The sequence below is a fragment of the Lissotriton helveticus genome, chromosome 10 (genome assembly GCF_964261635.1).
Source record: "Lissotriton helveticus chromosome 10, aLisHel1.1, whole genome shotgun sequence".
In the NCBI taxonomy this organism is placed as follows: Eukaryota; Metazoa; Chordata; class Amphibia; order Caudata; family Salamandridae; genus Lissotriton; species Lissotriton helveticus.
In genome coordinates, this window is record NC_136071.1 from 252753811 (window position 1) to 252778206 (window position 24396).

General features: G+C 48.4%; 1 protein-coding gene across 1 annotated transcript in view; it reads left to right on the forward strand.

The window, feature by feature from the left end:
* SMG1 (SMG1 nonsense mediated mRNA decay associated PI3K related kinase) overlaps nt 1–24396 on the forward strand; it is a 1634890-nt gene that overhangs the window by 1482454 nt on the left and 128040 nt on the right. Inside the window, exon 58 of the mRNA XM_078665250.1 lies at nt 18082–18309. Coding sequence (XP_078521376.1) covers nt 18082–18309 — 228 coding nt within the window. The remainder of the gene's footprint in view (nt 1–18081; nt 18310–24396) is intronic.

Genomic DNA, 24396 nt, shown 5'->3' on the forward strand with positions numbered 1-24396 from the left:
AGGGGAAAACAACACAAAATGGAGGGTCAAAGGCGAGCACAGACAGGGGCAGCAAATGCGCAGAGTGTGCAGGAAAAAGAACCTTAAACACACCAACCAGCCTTAGTGTAGCGCAAATTAAACTTACAGCCTCAGCGAGGTCGCGCTACTAATTAAATAAATAAATGCGATAGTGCAGCGCTACGCGAGCAAAGCGCTGCAGTGATGCTGGGTTCAGGTTAAACAGAACTGAGAGCAGGAGATAAAACGATACCAGCGTGCAGGTCAGCAGGAGCGTGGGGGAGCAACCGGACTGAAGGAGGGTCCAGGCGGTGTGGTTCGTGTAAAGCCTGTGACTTATGCGAAGAAGGGGACACTTTCACACATGCAGCAAGGACACACAAGCTACGTCACTTTACTAATTGCAATAGTAATAACGTCATCTATGCAATAAAGTGTCCGTGCGATATGATCTATGTAGGTCAAACTACACAGAAAATAAAGACACGCATTTTACAACACATGAGTAGATTGAAATGTAAAACACAAGGTGCTCCATTGGTCGAACATTTTTGCCTTCAGAATCATACACCTCAAGATATTTTACGTGAAGCGGATGTCCTAACCAATCGCCTAAAGGCAAGAGGATACCCTATGAGTCTTCTGAAACGTGCGAAGAAAAGAGCATGGTACAGTCCCAGGGAAAATCTACTGGAGGTCAAGGAGAAAAAGGAAAAGAGGGACAATATAGTGTGTGTAACCACCTACAACACTAAGAGTAATGATGTGAAGAAAATTGTATCTAAATACTGGAGTCTAGTGGCAGGGGAGTTACAGACTACAGATAAACCCATTTTTGCATTTAAAAGAGGCAGGAATGTGAGGGATGAAGTGGTACGAGCTTATTTGGAGCCACATAAACCACCTGACCTGCGGAGTATGCTGAATTTACCACCCATCACTGGTCACCATAGGTGTGGTTCGTGTAAAGCCTGTGACTTATGCGAAGAAGGGGACACTTTCACACATGCAGCAAGGACACACAAGCTACGTCACTTTAGTAATTGCAATAGTAATAACGTCATCTATACAATAAAGTGTCCGTGCGATATGATCTACGTAGGTCAAACTACACAGAAAATAAAGACACGCATTTTACAACACATGAGTAGATTGAAATGTAAAACACAAGGTGCTCCATTGGTCGAACATTTTTGCCTTCAGAATCATACACCTCAAGATATAAAGTGGTGGGTGTTGGAAAAACTACACATTAATCCAAGAGGTGGCTCCATCTCACACTCTTTAAAATACAAGGAGTGTCGTTGGATACACTTGTTGGACTCCTTGAGAAATGGATTAAATGAAACTGAAGAAATAACTAGACAAATGGGACAACTATAAGATACTGTTCTTTCACAGTATGTGATTCCATTCTCACCATGTTGACTATAAGGTGTCCATGATCTTGTCATGTATTTACTGTGCATCTTTGCCAGTTTATGCAATGTATTATGTACGTCTACATTCCAACAGGGTTGTTGCTATTCACCTTTAAATTTTAAATGTATGCTGGAGGGTTTCCATGATCCTGTCATGTATTTACTGTGCATCTTTGCTAGTTTATGTAATGTATTATGTACGTCTACATTCCAACAGGGCTGTTGCTATTCACCTTTAAATTTTAAATGTATGCGGGAACATAAGTCATGTAATGTGTATACATTAAATGTCAATATCGTTGAACGGTAGTAATCCCCTGAACATTACATATCTAGTGTCTATATAGCTAATATGCCCAGTACCAGTTATCAGTTTACCGATATACACAACTAGGATGCCTTAAATCGCGTAGATTGCTATTATGCCCGTCAGCACCCAATCATTACATACTGAGCTCTAAATAGCTAAAAATATCTAGCGACGACTGACGAGTATCCATACTTGAATGCGTCATGCCGCTGATCATTGCCATGGTGACGACGTGGCCGAATAGTAGAGGCGCATGCGCCCACGTACACACGCCATCTGACGCATATTAGCAGCGCCGGCGTCTTAGGAAACAATTGGTTTGGAGCCGTCCCGTGTCGGAAGTTTCCTCTCCCGCGGCACCGTGCATCCACACACCACAATAACGTTTGTAGAAAAGGTAAGAACATGAGGAGACTGGAACCTATAAGATGTCCAAAGCGATGAATAACGGTTAACTCATGATCCGTTATTCTCTCTTTTTATTTCTAGTGCCAATACATTAGGTGTATTTCCTGGTCGTTAACCTCTGTCCCGGACCCATATCAAGTACTTACTGGGTGCAATACCTTTCAGGATACCCAGGTGAGCCCGAGAAAGATACCTTGAGATAGCGCTGCACCTAGTGGTAAAATAACGTAATCAGCCCAAAATATACGCCCTATTCTTTCCAGTTTGGTATCACAGTAACCTCAGTCCGGGATCGGTACTAAGCACCTACTGGGTCGAATATCCATCAAGATACCCAGGTGAGCCCCACAAAAGGATATTTTGATAGTACGTTGTGTAGTGGCATAATATTGAAGGTACCCCTAAAACGATGCCCTATTTTTTACAGTCTATTTTTTACAGTCTGGCTTTTACGTTCCGATGAGCTGGTAACCATAACCAGTGTCGGGTGTGCATTTATTCACAACACCGACAGGTAAGACACAATTAAATAGTGTTTTGATAAAAAAACAAAACTTGTACGTATGAATGAGAGTACTAATTAGGGACTCCTTTTGTACCAGAACAGATGAATACAGGTCCCACTCCACCTTAAACCCGGCTGGGTTTGCGCGAAGGGGAGTCCCATTACCAATATAGGCATGTGACGTCTCTAGTTATTGCCAGAATCCAATCCTAAAAACATTTCTTTTAAATCATGCAGGCTGTCTGCTGCCCCCCCCCCCCCCCCCCCCGTTGTCCTGATGAAGACCCGTGTGTGACGCCTCATGTGCGCTCGTTCAGGGTTGAAACGTCGACTAAATGAGTGGATCCGCTGTAGTAATATTCTGTATCAAGCACTGACAAATGCAGTGTACAGTTTTATATTTGAAATCAGCATAGACCACGTTGAATCATTGTTTTTTTACTTCCTTTTGTATATAATAATTGTATTGTTGATCACTGTTGCGCCGTAAGCACTGAGCACCACAAGTCACCACTTGCACTAATTGTTCACTTCTTGTATAGTCTATTTTTGTACAGCCTATCTTGAAATCAATACATGCTATAAGAATTTATAAAATAGCATAAAAAGATACAATTGTTTTGGATTCTGGTGTTTACTTTACAATTCTACCTAATCTGTGAGAAAGTAAAAGAAATGTTGTGTACCCGAATGAACCAACTGTCTAGATAAATTGAGACTTCCTACTGAGTCCTCTCCTCAGAGCCTCAACTGCTGGGAAGTACTGCTGTGGTATCTATTCTAAAGGTGACATATCTCCATTTAGAAGTATTCATTAAAAGATCAAGTTACTTACCTTTGTTAATGATATTTCTGGTAGATATTCTAACTGCAGATTCCTCTGTGCTTTTACACTCCTGGACATCATGATAAGGTCCCAAGTTAGATTTTGGCACACCATCACCTGCATTTTGTTGAAAGTGTTCAGCACAGAAGTAGAAAGAATAAGAAACAAACGTCAACACAGGGTTGGGGTGCTTCTATAAGGCTGTGCTCAGTCATTCACTGGGTAGTATGAAGGGACTGCGGAACCATATAGTGCCACATAAAGTGAGGGAGCATTGTTGAAAAAATCTCCATATTCAGTTTGGCACCTGGGAGTATTCTGCAGATGAGAAACCTGAAATTAAATAGACTGTCCACAAGAAAGCATTTTGCAGTTACGTACCTTGTCCATTTGAAGTGAATCTTTCTCATTTTGGACTGCGCTTATGACTTGAGGGGGCAGGTTAGGAAAAATAAACATACAAGGTAACTGTCCCACGATAAAATTACCAAATAGATGTGGAAAAACTGTAGAGATTGACACAGTTACTTCCAAGAATGGAGTGTCTTCCATAGGGGAAGTGAAAATCTTGTGGCTGGGCTGGGAATGGGAAGTTTTTTCCCCCAGGGTCCTGCTGCCTCACCATATTCCTTGATCCTTAAGAGTAGTGATACTGCCCTAGATAGAACTGTCTCAAATATATTGCATCATTCGTTTTTTTACAGCACTTTGAAAAGACAAACTCCCTAAACCTGCTTCTAGTAAAACGTTACTTTACAAAGTCCTATGAACACAGCAAAATGATTGTTTTCCTCTTGTTTGGTCAGCCACACTGCTACCTGTTTGGTCCCGTCAGTCATTCACAGAGTCACACATCACTGTACCATTTATGTATGTCCTTTCTGCCTGTTTTACACATGTTGGTTTGCACCCTGCTTTCTAATATGTTTTTATCCTATTCTTGTGTACATGGTTGCTGCCAGCATGTGTCTGTGTTTTTCTGATTTTAGGCTATTCAGTGCCTGGCTCCTTTTCTGACCTGCCCAACCTAAATGTCAGTGGGCTGGATAGGAATCTCTAAGGATTGCTGAATGAGTTTGTTGTGTCGCAGAGAAGCGCTGCTGGAGAATCACTATGCAAGATCAGCTGCAAATATGCCTTTTGTCATGTCATTAGTATTGGGAATTAAAGGTAGTGCTTTTTGTCTTTATTAGCCACGCTGTCTCTATAGAAGCTGAAGCCATCCATTGCAGGCCCAGGCTTGACACCTCGGGCAACCCTTACTGCCTTTGTGTGGTGCCAGTTCTTTCACTTTAGCTGGGCATGGTGATACAAGTGTTTACAGTCCGTACATACCGAATTACCGGCATAGGAGCAAGGATTGGCACTGGACTGAAAAATCTTTGACCTCTGTGCCACGAAGACAAGAATTGGACTGCCAGAGAATAATTGTGTTTTTCTCCACCCATGGCTAGCCTGCCTAAGAAAAAGCACAAATATTCTTCTGATGGATATTTCTAACCACAGATTTCCCCTCATGTGAATATCCCCTGGTGCCAAACTGTATCCGGAAACTCGTAACCAGTGCTACTGCATGCCGGTTAAGTGTCAATGTGTAACTCTTATGTCAACAGCATTCTGCTCCCGAAGTGACAAATGGAGCCAGCTACTTATTAGCACCACCCATGCACCCTGATGTCAGTTCCTTCCTTTGTGCACATTCATGCGCTGATCCAAGCTTCACACTCCCTTTTTTGTCACACAGCGCACAGGTTTCTGTCTAATTTTCCATTGTGCAAGGCACACATTAACCCCGCAAAACAAGAGATTAAAACTTGTAAGCACTGTCCCGAACATATGTCCATGATAGATACCCAGAAAGTTTGTCTGTGGTGTCTGGGTTTTCTCACGACTCTAAGGCCTAGTATGGCTGTGTCCAGATGAATCCAAAAGCCATTAGAGACTGTGAAACTCTGTGACTAAGCATTCTAAGGCTCCATGCTGGTCACACTCCTAGTCGAATTTAGGATTTTCTGAATTCATTTCTGTGGCAATTCTTGTTTGCAGTCAGTCGTTGCGTACATCAAAGAAGAAATCTAGAAAGGCCAGCCAAGCCTCGAACCCTTCCTGACACTCGTTTTCCAAAGATGGTGGGAGGGCATCACCATGTCTCCAGGTCTCATTTCTGTTCCACAGAGGAGCTGAATTTATCCTTGAGCCCAGAAGCACCCAGAGTTCTGAAGTCCATTGGCAACATCACAGCAAGTCAAAGCCTTTCAAGAGCCCCTGCTGCACATCTTTGGCACTCTTCCAGCTCCCTCTGGCACGCCTTTGTGTCAAGGACTCACAGGGACCTCTAGTCTGGTTATTTGCAGCAGATTTGCTCTTTGTACCATCTGCGTCCCTAGAACCCACTACTGGTTCCTTATTGGTTTTGCACCCTGCCCCAGCTGCCCTAACATCTAACGCCTCCACCAACACTGCCAGAGGAGGAACCACAAACCATTGTGGTGTCTAAATCCAAGTTTTCTTTGCCTCCATGGAGACAAATTCCAAATCTTGATGTGCAGAAGCCACTTAGGAATGCAACAGACTCTGACATTGTTCCACTTCCGCACAACATTGCACAGATTCTGCACCAGCTTTTGGATTCAGACTTGAGCCAGCCATGTGAAGGTAACAATGGTGGACATCAAGAAGAGTGTGCCTCACCCAGCGAAGGTGACAACTTGTACACGAGCTTGCAGGGCGCCAGTGGGTTTCACACCTCACCCCTTACTGTGTTAGTGCTCCACCATCATGCGTGGATGAAGTACACAAGCATCTCCAGAAATGTCCATACGTCATTAATGGGAATTCCTTTCGACGGCTCTCTCCTGTTTGGTACACAACATACTCATCCCAAGATCATTTTAAAGAGAGCTGCGCCAGGGAATACTCTTTGGCCCTTTTAGCTCCTGTCCAGCAGACCCACCCCTCCCACACCCGACAATTTTGCTCTTTTCTGAGATATACTATGGGCTTGGTGTTTAAACCGCATCATGCTTCATTACCCACACAACTGGACTCCCAGCCCTTTCGAGGTCAGAGTCTGGGCCCAACAGACTGCAACCTGGCCATCAAAGGCAACACAGTTCCCAATCCTCTGCTCCTTTTGCCACCACCTCGAAACCCCATAACGTCCCACAGCCATCCAGTAGGAGATAGGATTAGTCACTTTATGCAAGGATGACAACAATTTACATCCAACAAATAAGTCCTGCAGATTTTCCAACAAGGCTATGCCCTACAATTTGAACCACTATACCTGCCACCTACATCAGACTAATCTCCGGAGGATCATATGTCCCTTTTATACCAGGAAGTGCAAGCTCTCTTGGCCAGAGGAGCCTTGGAGAGGGTGTCAAATTCAGAATGCTCATCATGGCCCAGATCTCTCTGCCCTGCTTCCCAGAGACTGAATAGTGGGCCTGGACCTGCAGTACGCTTAATTTACATCCACATCCTACAGGATCACAGGGCTATCTGCAGTTCATGGTGGGCCACAATCACTTTGTATGGTCTCTTTCAGCCTCACCAGTGCCTCCTAGATGTTCACCGATGTCATTTTGCGAGGTCGGGAATACCAGTCTTTTCCATGCCTTGTTGACTTACTGATGAAGGCCAGCTCACCACAGGCAGTCGCGGACCAAATGATGACGATAAGCTTGACATTTTTACAGTTCTCAGTCAACCTGCTGAAGTCACATTTGACTTCTTCACAGAGCTTTCCCTTCATCGGAGCAATTCTGGATGCTGTGGGCTTTCGGGTTTTACCTCCGTATTAACGAATCCAGGACATTTGTGCTATGATCCAGTGTTTCATCCTCTGTCCTGGGTCTCAGTAAAGATGACTCTTAGGTTTCTTGGTCTAGTAGCCCACTGCATTCTGCTTGTCGATCATGCCAGATGCCACATTGGGAGCCTTGCAACTGGACCCTGAAGTCTCAGTGGACCAAGGAAACCTGTCAGATTCCATCCAGGTGTCAGAGGAGACTGCAAAAGACCTGCTGTGGTGGCTGCTCAACTGCAGTTAAACAAGTCGCAGAACCCTCTCCCTACCCCACCCACAGTTGACTGTGGTGATGGATGTCTCGCTGCTGGGTTGGGGAGCTCAGCTGGAATAGATGGGTATGAGAGGACTCTGGTCTCGGGCAGAGACCTGCTCTACATCAACTTACTGGAGTTGCAGGCGATTTGCTTGGTGTTGAAGAACTTCCGGCCCTACATCATGGAGAGGCAGTGCAGGTGCACCACCATCATGTTGTCTTGCAGCAAGCAGGGAGGCGTAAGGTCCTGGGTTTTCTGCCAAGAGGCTCTGCACCTCTAGAGCTGGATAAATTGTCAAGAGATTTCCCTGATTGTGTAACACCTGGTGGTATCTGTGGATGCCATGATGGACAAACTCAGCCAGCAGCTCCTACTAGATTAAAAATGGCAGTTGCACCTGGAAATGGCACAGGGCATCTTCCAACAGTGTGGAGAACTTTGGCTCAATCTCACTTCCACTACTGAGAACGTGCAATGTCATACACTTTTGAGAGACAAGAATGCTCTCTTTCTAGGACTATTGTGCTTAGAGTGAAGCAGGGAAATCCTATTTTCCTTCCTGTTACTACCTCCCCTGCCTTGTGTTTGAAAGGTCAGGAACAATCAGAACAAAGTCACTGCAGTGGCTCTGAATTGGACCGCAGGAGTGTGCTACCCAGAACTTCTGGGTTTGAGCATCTGTCCTCTGCTGAGACTGCCACTTTGAGAGGACCTTCTGTTGCAGCAGCAGGTCAGGGTCTTGCACCCTAGCCTGCACAACATTCACCTCCATGCTTGGAGATAGAGCGGCGACAGTTGATATATTTTGATCTTTCTCCCGAGGGTGTTGTTATGCTGGCAGCAAGGTGTCCTTCCACAAAAGCTTTGTATTCAGGACGCCTGGACAAGTTTGTAGCTTAGTGTTGTGCCCACCACCTTAGTAGCTACTGTTTTGGTATCTATTTTCAAGCTGGAAGCGGGAAGTTTTCGTCAGCAGTACCCCTGCGTGTCGGACGGTGGGGTCGTGCGGCTCCGTGTCCATCGTTGGCATTGTAGTCACCGAGATGACGTCGCGGCAGTTACTTAGACGCCGCCTTCGCACACTAACGTAAATTCTTTCTTTTTCCACGCCAGGAAGCGTAGATCCGGAGTGAGGGTACCCCCAGTAATTTTTTTATTGAGTTTTTTTTTAGGCTTTTTGTCTCTATTTTTCGAGTCTGTCGACTCCTGGTGCAGTAGGGATGCTTGGCTTAAAGTCCTGTTGGGACTGTCATCGAATGATATTGGTGACGCACCCGCACCGCATGTGTCTTTACTGCCTGGAGCAGTACCACGACCCCAAGTCGTGCTCCGACTGCCGAGCCATGGCGCCGAAGACTTTGCGGGAGCGGTCCTGAAAGCTGCTGGAAGTCCAGCATTCGGCTACGCGCCGCTCAAGGTCCCGGTCCAGTGGGAGGTCGAGGGACCGGTCGCGGAGCCGCCACCACTGTTCATCGGGATCAAAGTCTTCACACTCTGGGTCAGGGAAGACAAAGCATTCCAAGAAGTTGAAGAACCGCCATTGCTCTCCGACTTCCCCTCGCCGGTCACGTGACGCAGCTGAGGGTGCGAGTGGTGCCTCCCACGCGGCTCTGGCGGAGCCTACGCAGTTGCCGCCAGCCTACCCACCCTTCCCGGGCCCATTAACGACTCCGGCCCAGCTGCAGGAATTTCTGTCAGCCATGGCTCGCCTCCTTTGGCAGCCGGGCCCCGCCAGTGTGTCTTCGAGCCCCGCGGGCCCGACTGAGGGTCCTAGCTGTTTACTGCCTGCGGCTCCTCATCGCTGTTGGCTCCAGCGCCGCAGGACCCCCATGGATCCAGGCTCGAATCCCAGTCGACGCTGGTTGACCTTGTGACACCTCCACCGATGTCGAGCTCCCTACAGTGCCCTTTGATGGCATTCGCCTTTTTGGCAACAAGGCAGATAATGCGTTGGAGCGCTTTAAGGACTCGCGGGCTACGTCCAAGTCCATGGGCCTTTCCGCAACGCGCCCTCCTCCTCCTTCTGCTTTTCGCTCCTTTTGTGGCCACGAAAGGGGCACCCCGACACGTTCGCTTCAGAGCCACAGTCTTGCGCTGCAACAGTCTCAGTGCAGCCGCGGGACCCGCCGTGCCGGGTCAGGGGGCCAGCGGGCAGGTCAGTCCACCTCAGCCACCACTGCCTCCAGACCTTCCTATTCCGGTCTTTCAGGCCCATCAAAGGCCAGTGGGAGTCAGGATTCGCCATCACCTCCCCCACTAGTGCACCATCTCTTCGGACAGGTGGGTTTTACAAATAGTCCGAAGGGGCTACTCCCTCCCCTTCAAGACTACCTCTCCAGCCATGCCACCCCAGTACCACCGCATGTCGGGGGATCACTTGGCACTTCTTCAACAGGAAGTCTTGGCCCTCTTGGCCAAGGGGGCCGTCGATGGCGTTCCTGCACCAGCACTAGGACGGGGTCGTTACTCCCACTACTTTCTGGCGCCCAAGAAGAAAAAAAGGGCCTGCGTCCTATCTTGGACCTCAGGGACGTCAATCGCTTCTTCCAGAAGGAGAAGTTCAAGATGTTAACTCTGGCTCAGGTCTTGTCTACCCTCGACCCTGGAGACTGGATGGTAGCGTTGGACCTGCAGGATGCATATTTCCACATTCATGTCCTACCGGCCCTCCGGCGTTACCTGCGGTCTACGGTAGGCCACGAGCACTTTCAGTTTACCGTGCTACCCTCGGGTGTTCACAAAAGTGATGGCAGTGGTCGCAGATCAGGGGTTCCATTCTTCCCCTATCTCGACGACTGGCTGTTGAATGGGGGGCTCACCCCGGACGGGCGTCTTCCCACCTCCAGACCATGGCCGACCTCCTGTATTTGATGGGGTTCTCCATCAATGTGCCGAAGTCGCACCTGATTCCCTCTCAGAAGCTCCTCTTCATTGGAGCGTTTCTGGACACGGCGCAGTTTCGGGTCTGTCCTCACAAACAGCGAGTCCGGAACATTCAGGCTATGATTCTGATCTTTCAGCCCTTGTCCCTGGTATCTGAGACTACTAGCCGCAGATTCCTTAACGTAGAATTATCCCCAGGTGTGAGACTGGATCTGTAAAATTTTCTTTGCCACAGCATCTCTGCGCGCCTGTGGCGGTACCACTTGACTCCGCCCTGACGTCGTCCGCGGGTGTGACGCCAGCAAGGTCACATGCCCCACCCCGGCGCCCTGACCTCAGTTTTTTCTCTCTTCCGCGTGCAACTCGGATCCGGATCATGTCCTGACCTATTTTTCAGGCCTTCTTTTCACGCTTTTGCGTTGAGGAACAGTGTACGAATGCCTTCGGGCTTCAAGACGTGTACTTCTTGTGCACGTAAGATGTCGGCGACGGACCCTCACCCTATCTGTATGTGGTGTTTGGCGAGCACCATGACTCTACGAACTGCGACGCTTGTCAGCACCGCAAACCGAAGTCCCGGCGGGAGCGCTGGATGAAATTGCTGTTGGCCCGCTTGTCCAGGTCGGTCTCATCCCAGCATCAGTCCCCTACCTCGGAAGCTAGGAGCCGCCGATTCAGACTGCTACATTGCCCTTCGCCACGGCCCCAAGGGCGTCACTCGCCCGCTGGTAGGTTCTGCAGCTTGTCTCCGACGCCTTGTCCTCGTTCGGCAGAGGGTGCGGGTTCCCCTCGTGACGTGCGCCTACTCCCGTCACCACCCTACTCGCCGTTTCCTGGCGTTGGGGCGACTAAGGCCCAAATGAAAGCCTACGCTACGATTCTGCAGGCTTCTTTGACCCCCTCCTCGTCCTGCGATGTCCGCGGATCCCTTGCCTTGTACGGGGCCTTCCGCGGAGTCGCCAGCGGCTTCGACCCCGGCGCTGACGAGTTCGGCTTCAGGTTGTGGGGGTGGGGTTCCCCTTTTTGACATACGGCACCCCTCTCTTGCCGCAAATCCCTACGGGGCTCACTGTGGCCTCGCAGGAGATCGCCGAGACTCCTGGCTCGTCCCCAAGTCCCCATGGTCCTCCTGGCAGGAGACTGCCTCACCAGAGGCCGGGCCAATGCCTTTCCAGCACCGAAGGCTTTCCTCTCCGGCCCTGGCGGTATCGCGGGTGGAAGCCCGGGCCTGGGTCGCTTTCCCTAGTCACTCTTGATCCTCTACGCAGGCGGCTGCCTCGTTTGAGGTTGAGCCAACGCCTTTTCGGTGCCGTCCCCGCCCCATTCTCCTAGGGAGCACCTGATGGTGGAGGTCGACTCGGCGTTCCCAATGGCCAATCCGACGCCGATAGACGTCGCACCGGCACCTGTGGGGGACTCCACAGCGCCGTGCTGGCGTAGGGTCCTCGAATCGTCTCCAGAGGTTCCTTCGTCTTCGGAGGTTTGTCATCTCCTGGCCTCTTCTTCCCCGGAGACGGGACGCTGCGTCATTGCTCTTTCACCGTCATTTTCCAGGGAGGGCTCCTCGTCGTCTTCCAGGGAGGGCTCCTCGTCGTCCCCGTGGCCTCAACTCTCGGACCCTCTCTTCCGCAGCTCGCGGTTGGTTGCTCCGCCGGCTTCTCTGCCTGCCCTGGAGGCCCCTCAGGCCCCCCACTCATCCGTGGATCCTCCACTATTCTTGCGCTGGCCGTTTATTCCTCCAGCTGGACTTGGGGACATACAGCTTAGTTTACAGCCGTTACCCACGGAGGAATTGTTTTTTCCCCCGCGACGCCCTACGGAGGCGAGTGTAGCCTTTGTTTGAGCTATTTCCACGGCTGCTGGCATTTTGCGAATAGGTGACCCCGTCACCCCATTCCCTACGGATCATCTGTTGGAAGTTCTCCACCAGGGCTCTGGTGGACAGGTGCTGCTTCTTCCATTCGAAGCTTCGCTCTACATTTCTCTTCTTGGGGCCTGGGGTTGTCCTGCCACGGTTGACCCGGTGCTTCAGCTGCTTCTATACCACCACCGTCCTGCTCCACATGATCCAGTCTGCCTTTCTTTCCACCCTTCTACCCAGGGCCCTCTTCTGCCGACTGCTTTTCCTTCATTGCCTTCAGTGTTGTTCACGCCACGTCGCGGGAGGCCCGGTGGTTGGATTCATGGGGGCGTAACATCTACGCTTCCTCCAGTGCTGCTTTGCAAGCGCTCAACACACTTTGTGTGTTGGACAGGGCTACCTCCAGCCTGTGGGATTCTGTGGAGTCCCTTCTGTCTCACGTCTCCCACGAAGGTGCCCGCGCTGATCTATGGCACAATTTGTTGGATAGCCGGGAGTTGGCCGCATTTATTCCCCTTTGATGTTGCTGATGCACTTGGCCGAGCCATGGTAAGTTCTGTGGCTCTCAGACGCCATGCTTGGTTGTTGGATGGCGTTTTTCCAGAGAATATTACGGAGCGTATGGTTGACCTGCCTTTTGATGGGGTTCTTTTGTGTAACACCCACGCGGACTCCGCCATTCAACATGTCCTTCCCCTCCGTAAGCTTGGCTTGTTGATCCTCCGGGGCTTGAAGGGAGGCGTTATCCCACCTTTTTTCTGGAGTCTAGTATTTTGATTGGCCCGTCTGTGTATTTCTCCTTTTCTCTTCTGGCTGGTCCCACTTCTTTTTGTGGGTCGGTTTTTGTCTGGAACGGTCTTCCTTTAGGGGTTTTTCTGGATTTCCCTGGCCTTGCCTTCGTCTTGCGCTCGGCTTGGTCTGGGCTCTCGTCTTCATGGTACCTCCCAGCTGCCGGCTGCGCATTCCTGCTCTTTCTGGTCCACAGCCGGGGGCCTAGCCGTGTACCTTTGCGCTCCTGCCTCTTGTTCTGCTGGAGCTTTGGGAGACTGTGTCTTTCTTCTCACGCCTGCCCTTCTTGGCTGTGGAGCCGTTTCTGCCTTGTCCACTGACTCGAGGCTGATGCCACTTCACTGTGTGTGTTCTCCTGTCGAGGGTTCTGCCTCTATCTCTACATCTTCTCTTTGGAGTTTGGGGTGATTATTTTCTTCCTCTGTACTCCTCTGGCGTTGTCTGTCCCTCTGGGGCTTTCTGGCGAATGTCTCTGGTACCTTGGATGGGCTTGGGGTATCCTGGCCTCCCTTTGCCTCGTTCTTGCTTCCTTCTGCTTGGTGGGGGCTGGGCCGCCCTTCTTGTCCCCATTACACATCCCCTGCTGGGGCCCTGTGTTTCCTCCTACTGGGGAGACTCTCTCGCAGGCCCTCCTCCCTTCTGGATATGGCTAGGATATCTATTCTATGTGAAGACATCTGCGGCAAGTAGTCTCTATCAGATGTACAAGTTACTTACCTTTGGTAACGGTGTATCTCGTAGAGACGATTCTAGCCGCAGATTCCTTCACGACCCGCCCTTCCTCCTCGTTCTACGAGGACCTTCAGCTTGGTCTTCTGCACTCGCCTGCCTCGGTGTGGTTTTGTCTTATGCGAGTGCCCTCTTTCACTTCCTCCCTAGTGGGATGCTTTGTTCTGTTTGTTTGATCCACTCCTTCCTTTCTGGTGATTGGTTGGTGGGTTCATGGGTACTTCTGAGTCCCTGCACCCTGGTCTTCCAGTGTGGGGCCTACTCGTGCTCTTCTCCCTTTTTTCATTTCTTGAAATTTCTGACTACTCTGCTGTCCTCTGAGTTGGGGTCTCTTGGCTGTGCCTCGGCCCTTAGCTCTTTACAGGGGATGGGCCTCTCCTTGCTGGTGTTGTCTTGGGGTATTTTGTTGTTACTCTTCTGTTCTGGCCTTGTTGTCCTTCACTGTTTATAGACTGTTGTTGCAGGCCTCTTTCGTCTGCTGTGACATTTTTCACATGCTTTTCTGCTCCCAGGAAGGATGTTGTATTTGCTTGCAGGGTTGCTTTGCAGTAGCTGTGCTCTGCTCTTCCCTTGTATTACTTTCGGTGCCACTCTCCCGAATGGTGCTGTTCCTCACCATTCGCTTCTTCCCTTTCTGTTTATCTGATTTTTTCGCACACTGTTCCCATATTCTCACAGTTTTTGTTTGTGATGGCTCTGCGTTGTGGCGCGAAAGTTCTCCGAAGAAAACTGACGCAGCGCGCCGGGGTGTGGGCGTCGGGGCGGAGTCATGTGGTACCGGCGGGCAGAGATGCTGTGGCAAAGAACATTTTCTGGATCCAGTCTCACGCCTGGGGATAATTCTACGTTAAGGAATCTGCGGCTAGATTCGTCTCTACCAGATACACCGTTACAGAAGGTAAGTAACTTTTACTACGGTTAGAATGACCCTGAAGCTGCTGGGCCTCACGGCCTGCATCCTGCTGATCATCATTCCAGGTGGCATATGCGGGCTCTGCAGTAGGACCTGAAGTTCCAGTGGGCGCAACATCAGGGGAACCTGTCAGATTACATCCAGATCTCCGAGGGCACTGCACAACAATTGCAGTGGTTGCTCACGAACCGGCATTGGGTCAATGGCAGATCCCTCTCCCTTCCCCGACAGGCTCTCACAGTGGTGACGGATGCGTCCCTCCTGGGAGTGGGCGGCCACATGAGAGTGGCGGAGATCAGAGGGAGTCCAGGCTCCATATCAACCTTCTGGAGCTCCGGGCGATCCGACTTGCACTGAAGGCATTCCTTACCTCTGTCAAGGGGAGAGTAGTGCAGGTGTTCACAGACACCACTGCCATGTGGTACTGCAACAAACAGGGCGGGGTGGGGTCGTGGACCCTATGTCAGGAGGCTCTGCGCCTCTGGACATGTCTGGAACATCAGGGCATTGTCCTGGTGGTTCAACACCAGGCAGGTTCACTGAACGCCAGGGCGGATGAAGTCAGCCGCAGGGGAATGATGGATCACAAATGGGGCCGTCACTTGGAGGTGGCACAAAGTGTCTTTCAACAGTGGGGAGAGCCTTGGTTAGATCTATTCGCCACCGAAGAGAACACGCAATGTCAGCAGTTCTGCGCGTTGGAATTTCCAAGGCGGCAGTCGCTAGGCACCGCTTTTCGTCGTGAGTGGAGTTGCGGTCTGTTGTATGCCTTTCCGCCTATACCACTTCTGCCCAGAGTGCTGAAGAAGATCAGGCGCGACCAGGCCCAAGTTATTCTTGTGTCTCCGGACTGGTCATGAAGATACTGGTATCCTGAGCTACTCAGCATGTCAGTCGATCCCCCGATTCGTCTGCCTCTTCAGGACCTTCTGTCGCAGCAGCAGGGGACGGTCCTCCACCCGAACCTGTCCAGTCTCGACCTACATGCATGGAGATTGAGCAGCAACAGTTGAGGCCATTTGACTTGCCTCCTGAAGTCTGTGATGTGATTCTGGCAGCCAGGCGTCCCTCCACAAAAACGGTATACGCCTGCAGGTGGAACAAATTTGTGGCATGGTGCACAGTAAAGGCTGTGGATCCCCTCTCTGCCCCCCTTTCAGAGATTCTTCTCTTCCTTCTGTCTCTTACCCAGCAGGGCTCTGCTCTGGACACTATCAAGGGCTACCTCTTGGCCGTTTCAGTCTTCTTAAGGCTTCCTGACCAGCCTTCTCTTTTCAAGTTCCCTGTTGTAAATAGATTCTTGAAGGGCATCACAAACATGTTCCCTCCTGTTCCCTTCGTGATGCCTCAGTGGGACTTGAACCTTGTTCTGAACTCTCTGATGTGCACTCCCTTTGAACCACTTCATAACTGTCCTCTTCGTCTTCGTCTTCTGACTCTTAAAACTGCTTTCCTGGTTGCCATCACCTCTGCCGGAAGAGTGAGTGAGCTCCAGGCTCTATCTTCAAAACCTCCTTTCCTCTCTGTCCCTCCGGACAAAGTTGTTCTGAGGACTCGTCCTTCTTTCCTGCCCAAGGTAGTCTCACCCTTTTACATCGGGCAGTCCATCACCTTGCCCACCTTCTTTCCGCCTCCGCATCCTTCGAAAGAGGAAGAGAGGCTCCTCCGTCTGGACCCAAAACGTGCGCTCTCCTTCTATCTAGTTCGCACACGCCAGTTCCAGGTGGACGACCAGCTCTTTGTTGGTTACGTGGGCGCTAAAAAGGGACGGGCGGTGCACAAGCGGACCATCTCTCAGTGGGTCATCTTGTGCATGAAGGTTTGCTACTCCTTGGCAAAAAAGGAGCCTCCTGTTGGGCTGCGCGCCCATTCCACTCGGGCCACGGCGGCTACTACTGGCCTGGGTCGTGAAGTCCCCTTGCAGGACATCTGTCAGGCAGCTATGTGGGCCTCGCTGCACACGTTTGCTAGGCACTACTGCCTGGAGAGCCAAGTCCGGAGAGATGGCTTTTTCGGCTGTTCTGTTCTCCAGGACTTTCTGGTGTGATCTTGGTTCGCAGACCCACCACCGGGGTTGGTATTGCTGGAGTATCTATTCTAAGTTAAGGAATCGAACACTAACATGTTTCTTTCAGATGCACAAGTTACTTACCTTCGGTAACGATATATCTGTAAGAAAGATTAGTGTTAGATTCCTTACCGCCCCACCCATCCTCCTTGTTCTGCGAACCGATATCTAGGGTTAAGGACACCCTTTCAGGGCCCTAGTTTCATGGCACCAGTGTCGGTTTATATCATGCCTCTGCGTTACTGGCGCGGAAAGCTATTTACAGAACTGACGTCAGCGCGCAAGGGCAGTGTCTAAGTACTTCGACGACGTTATCCTGGCGATCACGACGCCGACGACGGACGCTGAGCTGCAAACGACGCCTTGCAACGCGCCGGAGTACTGCTGACGAAAACCTTCCGGATCCAGTCTGACGCCTGGGGATAGTGTAAGGTAAGGAATCTAACACTAATGTTTCTTACAGATATATCGTTACCGAAGGTAAGTAACTTGTGCACGACGCATATGCCTTGTTAAGGCACATGCGTAGTTAAGGCAATTGTGGTAAGGCTCGCGGGTAAAGGGCACGCATGGCTTAGCCTGCGTTGTTATGACTGTGTCCCGATTAGCCACACTCACATGGGCCTAGGAAACTTTAATGCATTGGGTACAGTGTAGACAGCTACTGTACAGGATTTTCTTTCTCCTTCCCCAGCACCCCCCAGCTTCACAAACAGTATTGTGTAGATCCAGCTCCCATGCCATCGCAGATAGGAACCCTTTGAAATCACCCTCAAGCTCAAAATTGCCTGCAGCTTCAATTCTGTGCTGCTCAGCCTTAAACTGCATCTGAGGTTCCAGAATTTAGTTGATAGGTTTACCAAAGGGTAGGAAGCTATAGGTTCTCATTGCATACAATGGTGTAGGTTGTCATTGAATAGTGCCGAGAAGGAAGGTTTGGCACCTGTTTAGCTCTGCATGTGCAAGCCACATACTGGGCTGGTTTATGCTTTTAGTGTAGGTCGTATAAGATTGCCAGGTGCCTTAGTTTCATCACAGACGTTATTGTCCAGTCCTATGCTTTATTTTAACCAAATACATTTGTTGAGCAGTTGTTAGTTTGAATTGAACCAATTGGATTCACAGACATAAAAAAAAATGATTTAAAAAAAGGAATTGTAATGACTGAAACGTGCGGTCCACAATGACAATGAGTTTTCTCTTAATCATTAGGGCTAACTAATTCACTGGACTGCCATAGCGTTTCTAAAGGATTAGTACTTATATGTACATCTCTGAAGTTTACAAATTTTGTTTTTAGGGTACTAGTGTTGAACATTCTATTGGGAGTCCTGAATGGCTCGTCTCAGCTCATAACCAACTGACCCAGGAAATGTCTACTCAGAGAACTGTGCAGTCGGATAAGGAACTACACATTGAAACGGTCTGTGAAACCATTCAAAATCTGGTTGACAACATAAAAACTGTACTCACGGGTCACAACAGACAACTGGGAGATGTCAAGCATCTGCTGAAAGCTATGGCTAAGGTAACATTTGTGGGATTGCTTTTATTAAAGTAATGACAAGATGGTATTAAAGTATTTTTTGATTTTAACGCAAATTCAATGTTCATGGAAATGCATTGAATATATATGTAACATTTATATTCACATTCACTAACTTTTTAATTAGTACTGTCTGATAAACTTGCAAACAGTGACTTGGATCTGCAATATTATCAGGAGTAATAGTACACCATGAGTGTAACTGTATTCTGTATTTAGCTCATCATGTCACAACAGCATCTGAGTTTGTTGTCCAAGTACTTCTGTCAAGAGAGGTTTTTTACTTCGGTCTATTTTATTGCTATTAACTAATGTTTTAAGTGCTATCCAGCGACTTTTCTCTCTGGTAAGTGCTGATGTGGCCTGAAAACCACTGGACCGTTGTTTAAAGTTTGCTTCTAACTTGCATATTTATCTTTCCTCAAGCTTATATGTGCCACACTTGTAGTGTAGTTCCTATCTTCCCAATAGGCTCTGCGCATTGGAATAATACCTACAGCAGTAAAGGCCTAGGCCAGACGTTAACTAGGTCTACTACTGTCGATACTAGACTTAAGTTTTGGGTTTGCCAGCGTAGCTCAGAGTTCGCTAGAAACTTTCTCGAATGTTCAAGGAGGAATTAACTTCCCTGATTAGACAAGAAGGGATTTAGTTTCTGACAACCATAGAACATGACAACTTTGCTCTCCCCTAATCAAGAGTCAATCTCGAGAGTCGTGTGAACAAAAGGCAAATTATTTTACTCAGTCAGTACGTGCATTCTTAGTCTCATCAGAATGTAGAGAAAAGGAAGAGACGGGCGTGTTCAATAAAAAGGTGTTATTTATTGATCAGTCTCTTTTCTCGTACAAGAGAAATGGATCGATATTATTGCAATACTTATAGCTAAATAAAGTGCATACATAAAAAGCAATAGTATAAAGTAATACTGTAAAAACATTGATATGGTTTCTAAGCCATATGATGTTTTAAAATGAATAAAATATATTTACATACACATATACATTTGACTAAACGTACTCAACTGGTGTTTCTAAATACGCCTACCCCGTGTACCTGACCTAAGTCTAATGCGTGGGCGGGAATAGAAAGTTACAGTTTAAGTTAAGTTTGTTTTTGCCAAGTGAATAACTAAAGAATTCTCTGTGAGGGGTTATTCAGTTCTGTACCTGGAAGTTAGGATGAATGAGGAATGGTATCTCTCTCTCTGGTCTCGATATTCCAGGCTGCCTGCGAGGGCTACCCGGAAACGCCGGTGCTGGATTCTCGGCAGGAGAAAGCAGCGCGTCTCTCAGCGCGTCAGGAAGGCGGGGCTGCTGCCAGCGGGGTCTGCTCTGCTCTCGGCTTCGGCAAGTATGGCTGCTCCGTCTCGTCACCACGCGTGTGTTTGCATATGGCAAGATCGGTAATATTTATACCTTTAAGGTGCCGAGATTGACGTAAGGATGGACATAGATACGTCAATAAAGATGTCATACGATTTGCTCGTTAGCACATTCTTTACTAAAGTTCTCGGTGAAATCAAAACAATGGCCGCAGGGTTTTGCCCAGGTTGTCATAGGTTTGATTTGTTATGAGAACTCCGTATGCCTTATCAGGGGCTGGAGGAATATCACTTGTCTAATTAGATCGCAAGCGTTATGACCTAATCAGATAACACGTTCCTGTGCCGTAGTGTGACTGCGTCAGATAACGGTATCTGCATCATGGGGGTTTTCTGCCTCATGGGCTGACTGCTAGTTAACTTGTTGGTTTGTTTAACTAGAATAGGGTCAGGAATAGGGGGATCGATTCAGAACCGATAGGAATACATGACACCCACTCCACGCCAACTATGGACATATTTACTAATCTAGGCATAGTATAACATAGTACAACATACTATAGAGTAGTGTGTATACCTTACCACCCCAAAATACATAAATGCATTTTGAAATTTTCAAATATACGGAAAAATTGCAGACATATATATTGTATGCACTCAAGCTGTAGAAAAATGCCAAAGTAATCGCATTTGTATACATTATTGCTTATTTGGTATATGAGAATTACACATGAAATGGTTTCTGACAGAAAAAAGTTTCGAGACCATTCCATCACAGAATAAAATATCTTTATGAACATGCCAGCGGGCCGCTAATGTCTATAAGCTATCTAATATTCAGAAAACTTAGTTCTCTAAGAATAGTTCTTACTTTAAGCAGAAGATAGTGTCCCGAAAAATATGCAAAAATATTTGGGGCTGCTGAAGAAACTGCTGTCCGTGAACTGGAGCGAAATTGTTCATGTGACTTTATTTTTGAAGTTGAAGGCCGAATTCAGGGAACGCCGTGTGCGAGCTTGCTCAAAAGTCTCTATTTCTGTTCGGGTGAGAACATCATATCATTTAGGCTTTCGAAAAAACTGTCAACAGCTTCCTGGGAAAGTTCCACTAACTCGGAAATAGGTGTAATCATGCATTCATGCGCATGATTGTCTCCATTGACATTCTGATTTGCATTACTGACAGAAGGTCGTACCTGTTCGATGCTGCTTTCATCTTGAACGTCACTACCCATCAATCGTAGTGGTGAAGCTTCCACGAATGCCGTCATCAGGATTGGTAGCCTTTGAGGGCAGCACAAAGCATGAACCTTGATCGGGCTCAACAATGTTTCTGCATCCATCGGCGCATCCGATTGTAGCGTCAGACAGGTGTCTAACACGCATTCTTCTCCGCATAGCAGACACCTCAATACAGGTAAAACACATCTTTGCCACATTGGTCGAAATGATAGAAACCAAGTCATGTTCAGGTCTCTAAGCCGGGAGAGTCCCAGGATTTTTGATATCCGGTCCCGGTATCCAATGGCTAGGATTGTTTCTTCCCTTGTCGCAAGAGTTTTGTCTGTGACATGGGTTGCCATAACGAAAAATAAGGACTAAGAATAGGATTCCTGCAATTAGTCCCAGGATCAGGGGAAGTCCGCCAAAAATCGAATGGACGAAATCTGGAAAAATACCCAGTATGGCTTTGAATGGTGTTAATGCCATCGAAAATACTGTCTTAAATACTTTTGAGACCCCATTGGTATCAGAAATATTTAAGATTTCACTTAGGATTTCCGCGAAATGTACGGGGGAATTAGTTGATAATAATGTATGTATCTCTGCAGTCGTCCTTGCGACTTGTAGATCATACGTTTCTTTTGATGACGAGAGCCTGGTAGGCGTCTGAAGAAGGACTGTTTTCATTCTGCTTAAAGTATCTATTCGAATAGAAGTAATTTTCAAATCGGGCCATGCCCTTGCCTCCCTGTCTGGGAAGGAGCTGGGGAACAATGAGCGTCCACAGCACTTGACCTTCGCAGTCGTAGTGACTAGATAAGGAGTCCCGGGCATAAGACTACAACATCTGCGGTCTACAATAAGAATGTAACTCCCATTATAGAGTCTTTGAAAGAATGGTTCTATTTCAGTTGCAGGTGCGCCTTGCTGGTGACATGAAAGGTTGTATGAATTCCCTTCACAGGCTCCATGCAAACTAATTCCGTTACACAGAAGCGTGCCGCTTAGTGACATCGCACAATTGTTGCCACTAAGAAACACTTTCTGGCCTTTATTACTGACACATGCATGTGAATAGGGCAGGTTCCAAGTTGTTTTAAGGTACCCCTTTCCCAATTTCTCGTACATGCCAGCCTGTATATATTTTTGGCAGTATTGAAACCTGAAGGTTGAGATTGGAATATTTATGATTCCGTGTATTATCCATTCACTGACAGGTCGTTCTGACATTGTCATAGGTAATCTTTCTAGTTTTTCAATGCTCAAGATTGTATAATCAGCACCCTTTTGCGCCATACCGATTTGTCTATCAGTAAGGTTAAAGATTTGGAATAGTGACGTTGTGTTGATTAAACGCCAAGGCACATAGCCTGAACGCAGATTTTGTAACGTCCAGCCAAGCTGTACAATAGAACGCAATTGTGACTGACCATGTTGTAATAACAGTAAGTCTTGCGATAATATATCGATTGCTGAAGACACAATGCTGTCCAATGAAAAAATTCTGGAGGACAGTCATTAACCCATTGTCCACTACAGAAAGTGATTTTTCCAAATTGATACGGTCAATTTCCCGTATTCTCTCTGCTGTTTCAATTTGATTAACCTTCCAGGCCTCATTGTATGCTGCATATACAGAGGCTGCTATGAAACGCTTTTGACGCTGTTTGCGTGGTCCCATTATGAAATCACGCAAGTCAGCACCATCAGTAAGTAAAGTTAGGTGTTGCTTAATTTCAGGCAGTGTGGAAGTTTGTAGCCATTGAAGGCATAATTTGCCCACACTGTAGGTGGTTATTATCCAGTATTTGGGTGTCTTTCATAGATTCACATGCCTGAATCATTCCCCGTCGTCGAGACGGGAGCCTCCGGTATATAAAAAAGTAATGTCCTAGAGACATACATAGAGAGAATAGGCCTAAAGGTCTCACCTTAGTAGCCTATCCACGTCCTTTTGTAGGAAGGACCAAACAGAGCAGGCCCCAAGGGTCCCACCTTGGTGGCCTATCTGGGTCCTTTTGTAAAAAAGGACCAAATAAAGTGAAACAGCCAATCAGCTACTACCTCCTTCTAGAACCTTCCTGTCAGGAGCCCAAGTCTCTCAGATTTTCTACCGCACGTTGTGCTAGGGAGTCTCCACCTGAGCTCTCCTCAGGAAACTTATTTTCTTCATAAAAACGACTTATTAATCTTTTCAGAGCATGTCTGAAGGTCAGAAGAAAGGTCTGTTCAGGGCCTGTTCTTCCTGCAGCAAGAAGAGGCTTCACATCGACGATAAACATGATAGATGTTTATATTGTCTTTACCCTCAACACCAGGCCAAGGAATGCAAAATCTGCCGGACCTTCTCTAACAAGACCCTCAAGGACCGGGAAGGTCGACTTCTGTTGTGGCTCAACAGGCTCAAGACCAAGACTGCTGACTTGGCATCAGAAGGTGAGAGTGGGTCCGGAGCGTCCCAATTTTCTTTGAAGAGGCCAAGGGTTTCTTCCCCTAGCCCCACAGACACCCCTCCTATGAAGACTTCTAAAAAGTCCTCAGAGGGCAAGCCATCTGTGTCTGTCAAGGACCCGCCTGTCTCCAGGAAGGTGCCACTGGTCCTGGCGACGACGACGACATCTACGGTGCTTTCGGCACAGAAAACGGTCTCGACGTCGACGACGACAGTGTCGACGACGACGGCATCGTCGGCCTACTCCTCGACCACGAGGATGACGCCTTCGTCGTCGTCGAGCAGACCTACGTCGTCGACCATTCCGGTCACTCCGTCGACGACGACGACAACATCGTCGACGACGAGACCATCGTCGAAGTCATCGACGACGACGACCCCGTCGACGAAGTCGGCACCGTCGACAAAACAAAATCTCGTCGACGAAGATCATCCCGTCGACGATGGGAAAACCGTCGACGGCGAGTGCACCGTCGACGATGGGGACCTTACCGTCGACGAAGCTGCTGTCGATGAAGACATCGTCGTCACAACCACCGTCGACGACGACGAACTTCTCGTCGACGAAAATGCCTACCAAGGCACCGTCGACTCCAGCATTGCCATCTACAGGACCATGGAAGGAGTCTGCACTCCTATCCCATGCTATGGATGCCTTTCCACCGCAAGTGAGCCACGTCATGGTAAAAATTACTAAAAAGCCAATTACGCCGAGTCAGACGTCACCAGGCAGGATACAACAACTACCACCTGCCTGTATACTACAAGGTCAGGAGTCGGACGAGGACTCCTTTACGCAAGCTACTAGCCCGTCGGATCTAGTGCTGAAATGTCAAACCACAGATGAGGAGCCGGAAGAGGAGGAAGACCTTCCTGAACAACAGGTCCACCCTCCGCCTCAGTCTCAGGTTACTCCTATGGTGTGCCTTCCGGCTTCTATAGTCTCGGACCTGCAATACCTTATTAAGGATTATAAGGAAAGGTTCCCGGAGAAGCATTCCGCGCCAACACCAGCACAGGCGCCAACACCTTCTTCTCGCCATAGACCCACTCCTCTGGTCATTCCACAG